Source organism: Gavialis gangeticus, unplaced genomic scaffold (assembly GCF_001723915.1).
Source record: "Gavialis gangeticus isolate Ggan-Ray unplaced genomic scaffold, GavGan_comp1, whole genome shotgun sequence".
Taxonomy (NCBI): Eukaryota; Metazoa; Chordata; order Crocodylia; family Gavialidae; genus Gavialis; species Gavialis gangeticus.
In genome coordinates, this window is record NW_017728996.1 from 5,479,909 (window position 1) to 5,486,527 (window position 6,619).

The 6,619-nt window shown below is 46.8% G+C and overlaps 1 protein-coding gene across 1 annotated transcript in view; it reads right to left on the reverse strand.

The window, feature by feature from the left end:
- ZWILCH (zwilch kinetochore protein) overlaps positions 1-6,619 on the reverse strand; it is a 39,258-nt gene that overhangs the window by 32,255 nt on the left and 384 nt on the right. The window contains exons 2-4 of the mRNA XM_019503954.1: positions 1,696-1,747; positions 870-965; positions 659-771 (exon numbers count right to left, since the gene is read on the reverse strand). Coding sequence (XP_019359499.1) covers positions 659-771; positions 870-965; positions 1,696-1,747 — 261 coding nt within the window. The remainder of the gene's footprint in view (positions 1-658; positions 772-869; positions 966-1,695; positions 1,748-6,619) is intronic.

A 6,619-nucleotide genomic window follows, 5' to 3' on the forward strand; every position in this document is an offset into this window, starting at 1 on the left:
TTTTTTTTTTTTTTTTTTACAAATAAATATAATCATCTCCCCATTAGTATAGAGGCACCAAGAAGTTGTTGATTTTACGGGGTCAGACAAAGTATTCTGGATTTGATCTAACATGCAAAAAATGTAAAAAGAAAGGAAATTCTTTAATGCCTATACAGAGTAAAAGTCACTCCAGCACAAAAGGACCAACATGTATTTGCAACCCCAAACTCTTTCAATATTGAGCTACACAGTCTTTAACTCAAGCTGTTAAGTCATATAAAAACTACAACCCACTTTGTCTACACCAGGATTTTACTTTAGGTTAATAGCACATCTTTCTTTTCTAATGAAGATGAGATCATTATATGTTTTTATCACTAATAAGGAATCTTTCCATCAATTTCAGTGTTCTCTTCCTGGCTCATGCTTTTGACGGGCAGTTTTGGGTGTTTTTTAATAATGGTGAAGATAACAAGAAAATATGAGAAACTTAGATATTTCCTTACTTATCTTACAATCCATCTGAAATATATATTTGTGCACAGAATTCAAGCTGCTTTCCAAATTCCTATGATTTATTTTATATAAACGAGTTATATTACTGCACCAGAAGGTACTCCCATCTTGAATGGTGTGAGCTCTTTCTAAGCAAAATGACAATTTTATGGAAACTTACTTTGCTCTTGTAACAGAAACAGCAGCTGGTCCAGAACTACTGAGTTGCGAAAGCTCAGAAAGATCAGCAGTGTTTATTTGAGGCACTTTATTTTGATCAGTTTCTTCATGTCCCTTCAAAGAAATGCACATGTAGGTTTAAAGATTAGAGTATATTTGAACATATTTCCAGAGAAGTTGAGAAGTCTAGATTTAAATAAACCAACACTTACAATTTTCTCCATAATGAATATCATACTACTCCCATTCCAGAAATTTTCAACAGGACTTTTACAACCCTCACCAATAAAATGTACTTGGTCATCACTCTGACAAAAGAAAAGAAAAACTTTGTTAACATGCTTTGTAACATTTGGGTCACATTCAGGAGACACTTTTTATTAAAAGACTGCATTACACTATAAAATATTTTCTTCTCCAGTTACAACCATGAATTAATCCAGGCTTTTCTCACCTCGAGAGAAAATCGCAAAACTTCATCTCAAATGCAAAATACCGCACCATGAGCACATGATGTCTGCACTCTAATTCATATTTGATACTGATTTCTAGAAGGAAAGTTTAATTTGATCCATAAAAGCCACAAAGCATGGGACCCGAGAGAATAACCTCTTCTTACGGAATATTCTTGCAATTGCAGTCTGTGGTAACATTAAGCTGGAAACCCCTTGGCAAAAGGGCTACTCATAAGAATTGCTCCATAAAGGGACAGCATACTTGGGAATTAATTCCCAGAGGACAAATTCCCAAATACCAAAAGCTATTCTTTTTTTCAAGGTGTGCAGCATATTAGACATTCTTGCTCAGGCTCTTGAGTGTGAATGAAAAAAGGAACCTAAAAAAACTGGTTTTGCATTATGGCAGGGTACTGTACAATTTGTCTAGTCAGTTATTTATATTACTATTTTTTTTAAACATCAAACTTGCCTTGATCCAACAATTACATTCTTTCCTCCTACACACTCGGCTTTGTTATAAAATGTAAAACAATCATCTATAGAGCTTTAGAATTTTTTTACATAAGATAAAAGTACTTACCTCAAAGGGAAATGGATCTTTGAGGATACCTTGCTTTCCTTCAGTATAAATTCTGAAAAATAAATGATATATTTACTTTTTTCCTACCCAGATACTACATTCATCTGTAAAAATAAGCCTCAAATATCAGTGTAATATATTGGACGCTGTTACCTTCTATATATGACAAAGACCACTCAGTTTGAAGTGTCATCTTTGAAGCTGATACTCTCTGCAACTTTTTAAATCAGCAGGTTTAGCTAATTTAAGAACCTGCAAAGTTTCACATTTAACTCCTGCCAGAGTCTCCCTGACCATTTCTGTGGTTTCACAGTCATAGCCCCTGGATCCTGCAGACCCCTGCTAGAGTTAACGGTTCTCCGGTTTGGAAAATCTAGACAATGTATTTCCATTCTTTCAAAATGTTTTTCTTTGTCTTGTTGTACACAAGATGCAAACAAAGCAGCAATATAACAATAAATAAATAAATAGATGACAGGTGAATTCAACAAACAGAAAATATAAAAAAAATCCTATTATTCACCAATCTCTCATCTACATTAAACTTAAGCATTACTTGCAATGATAGCAAGTAACTGATCAGATGGAAGAACAGTATTTGACAGATAGCACCCCTTTAAACGCTCATCTTGAAAGATCCCAGTGTACTTTACAGGCAGTGTGTCTACACATCACTGAGCTACACCTGGAAGGCAAAAGCAAAAGTACTAAGTATCTAAATGGGTGAACTTTGTTCTTGATCAAAACAGGTTTCAGATCTCATCCGAAATGCCAAGGCATCTGAACAGAGAAAAAACAGCATTCATTCTATTCAGGGTCTCCTTCCACACCCATTTGTGTTATCAGAACATCTAAAATATTATCTTAGGTAATTTATTTGATATTACAAGATGCCAGTCGGATAGGATGCAGATCCTAAAATACAGTAGAAGACTGCAAACATCCTATTAGGCCTCCCTAAGACTTGCGCTTTTGGACCCACTGTAACTATGATTGCTATTTAACTTGAGTGAACTAATGCAACTGTACCTCCTAATGTGTAACCTGTGTCACAGGGTACTCAACATTTCTTTTTTGTGATACCCTGCTCTATGGGCAGTCTGCCCAGCTCTTGCCCACCATGCCTTGATGTTAGTTATTATACAGAATGCGGACAGCTGCCCTGGTCTTATTACAATGACCACCCGGATTGTAATCCCGGCCTTATGGGCCAATTCCATGGCTCCGTACCTTCCCTATACCATGCCCCATGCCTTGCAGATGGCATCCTGACTGATGTTCTACCACTTGCTGATACAGCCCCTCTTTGGGCCTTCTGACCCCTTGGCCTCTCTCAGCCCCACTCCGGGTCTCAGACCTCTCGGCCTCTCCACACAGCCCCTTCCTGGGCTGCCAGACCCCTCGGTCTCCCTCTCAGCCCCACTTGGGTTTCCAGACCCCTTGGTCCCTCCTCTGGCTGCTCTCTGAGCTCTCACACCTCTCAGTCTTGCACAACCACTCCCTGGGCTACCAGGCTCATAGGTCTCTCTCTTGGCCCCTCTCCAGGCCACCAGCACCATTCTGCCCTCTTGTCCTGGACCCTTTTAATTTTCCACTTTCCCGGCCACTCTCCAAGCCCTCGGACCCCTCTGGTCCTGCACTCTATCCCCCGGCCCCTTGCTGGGCCACTGAACCCACGTGGTCCTGGTCTTCCTTGCCAACTGCTTTTCTGTTGGGGTGTGCTCCCCTAGCTTTCCCCTTCCATAGGGTAACCCACAAAGCAGTGGGAGCTGAGGTTTTCTGGTGCTCCATCCTTGCCTTTCCCTGCAGCAGCCCATGCGTGGCATTTCATGGAGACCACCCCACTACAGGCAGCCTCACCACACTAACCAGCACCAGTAGGGCAAAGTTTCAGGTCTAAGGGGAGCCCAGAAAGGGACAAGTAAGATCAGATAGGCCTGAAGACTGGTCCTGAAGATAGGCCAGGACCAGTCTTCAGGCCTATCTGATCTTACTTGTCCCTTTCTGGGCTCCCCTTAGATGTCCTATGCCTCTTCTGAGCTGCTAGCTACCAGGACCCCTGGCCCTGGCTACATCTCCCATCCGAAACCTCCATCTCTGGCCCCCAGATCACTCTCAGACCCTTTTCCTCTACTGCTCCCCCTCAGATGACCTAGCACCAGCCATCATCATACTGCGCTGCATGCCCCTTGACCCTTTCCTCTCAGCTATGGCCACATAAGGACCATCCAGCCTCTCCTGGGCTCTGGCCCCATCTCATGCCCATCAAGAACTCCAGGCTTTCCCAGCTCTGGCAGTCTCTATTTCACCCTTTGGCTCCTCCTGGGCCTTGGCCCCAAATAGGCCAGTTGAAATTCCCAGGGTCAGTCCTCTGGCTGTGAGCCCTCCATCTCTGTGGGTCCACCCTCTTGGGCCCCTCCATAGATTGCTCCCTCTCTCTGGGCATGCTGAGAGCCCTCCATAGGTCTTCCCCAACACAGCCCCTTGCCTTCTGGGCTCATCCAGACCCCTCAATAGCCACCCCACTCACTGGGTCCCCCCAGACCCTTCACTAGGTCTTCCAAAGATTCAGCCCCCCACTCAGGGCTCACCTGGCCCCTCAACAGGCCCCTGTGCACTCAGCCCCCTTCTCAGGGCTCTGGACCCCCACATTATGTCCCCCAGGAACCTCCTCTATCCCCTTAGTTCCTACACAAACCTCCAGATGTTTTTCTCCTTGCTGGCATTGAGGAGCACCAGCCTTCCTGCTGACTGATGCTGCCTCACCAGCTCCCAGCCAGCCCAACAGCCTTGCCTACCGGCCCCCGTGTGTCAGGTGACTCTGTAATTAGAGTGTAGAGCTGGCGGTGATCCACGGTATGGAAATAGACCGGCTTCATATCCCCCAGCCTGCTCAGGTGGTGAGGAGGACAGCACTGCAGGGCCTGCCGCAACAAATACCTATAATGAGCTCCAGTGGGCTGGGGGACATTGGGGTGTGGGGGAGGCCGGACTGCCCTCACACAGATCCTCATGGATGTAGATGAGGGCAGTGGCAGGCAGGGCAGCCTTAACCTCCTGGAGTAGGTAGCAGGGCGCATGCAAAGTGGACACCTCCATGCACCAGGCGAGCACAGCAGAATCTGCCCAGCCCTGCTTGGCATAGTCCAGGAGGTCCTTGATACAAGTGATGGGGGCCAGGACCATCCTCTGGTGCACCTAGGGTACCTCTGTTGCTGGCACCACCAGCTGTGGATTTCTCAGCAGGGGCTCAGCAATGCAGTCAGCACCCTGGGCAACCATCCCTGGGAACATGGAGACCAGCCTCCAGGCCCTGAGGAGGCCCTGGTAAAACCCAGCAGCTCTCCCAGGTCCCACGGGGGAAGCCCTCACAGGTGGAAGAGCTGCTAGTCATATCAGATCCCCTGAAGGCAGTGGAGGAAGGCGTGCCCCAAGTGACTCCATACCGTGTGGCTACCAGCACCATAGAGGAGTCTCTGCAGGGCCTGGATGGTTTGGATAGGGATGATCTTGCCTCAGGCAGGCAGTTGAACCAGATGACCTCTGGAGGTCCCTTCCAGTCTGACTTCTCTATATTTTTGGGGGGAAGGGGCATCTGTAGCTATTGGTCATGGGAGTGAGAGGCACAGCATCTGAACCAGACCTTAAATGCAAGAACTGAGAGGAACAGTGGGAAAATCCCCTGTTCAGACCCAGTTCACTCTCCCTCTCTGCTGCTTTGTGACATAGGGCCTTTGGGTTCAACAGCTTTTTTAGGTTTCTCCTAAAAGGCTCAACCACTCAACCCATACACAGTGTGGGCCTGATGCTTCAGGGTGTACACCATGTCCACAACTAGGAATCTACCCAAATCACACTTGAAGTGCACTGTGCAACGGCTCCTTTAATCTTGTTCTTTTAATCGCACTGACTGGAGAAGGGCCCCCAGCAGCCCCACTGCTTGCCGCTTGCTCCTGATCAGCTGAGAGGCAAAAACCACTGTTTTGAATATGCCATGGTTTTTGCCTCCCAACTGATCAGCAGTGAGCGGCAGAGCTGCCGGGGCCCCTCTGCCAATCCGTGGAAGGAGGCAAAAACCTCAGCATATTTAAAACCGCCATTTTGGCCTCCAAGCCAATCAGGAGCAAGCATCAAGGCCACTGAGCCTCTCCACTAATTGATGGCGGGAGAGGCCTGCGGAAAAAGGATGATTAAAAGAGCCGTTGTACAGCATGCTTCCAGCACCATTCAGGTCAGAGGTGAACAATTATTTTTGGCTTAATGAGTTTTGGTGAGTTGTCAAGGGCCGCAACGGTAGCCCTGCCCTTGACAGGTGCCCTGCTCCTGGTCACCATCTTGGGACTCGAAGTCCTGCTCCTAACCCCTGACCTTTGCCACCACAAGTCCCTCCCCTTGCCCCCAAAAGTACTCCTTTTGGGAAGAGGGGCTTGCCATCCCGGAACTGGAAAAAAAACTAAATCACATACTAAAAATCAAACATGTATTATAACATATTTTATTCCAAAAGATATTTTTGTCCTTATTTACGTGTGTGTTTGTGTAGTGTATATAGAGGTGATCGCAAAATAGCTCAAAGTAAAGTCTTACTCCTGTAAGTTGTGTCTAGAGGACGGTTGGGAGACTGGATACATGTGTGTGGGGGAGGGGGTCATGTGGGTATGTGGGGGGTGTTGCCTGTGGAAGGGGGTGGTCTGTGATTGTGTTGGGGGGTGGAGGTTCAGTGTGGGGTGCAATTGTGTGTAGAGGGGAAGACTGTCTGGAAGCGGGGTGCATGTAGGGGGTGTTTGGTTGTGATTGTGTGTGGAAGGGGGCAACTGGGGGAGTGTGAATGTGTGTGGGGAGGAAGATGCATGTGGAAGAGTGGGGTGTGGGGGGTGTGAGCGTGTGGGGTGTGATTGTGTAGGGAAGGAGGATGGGTGTGGGG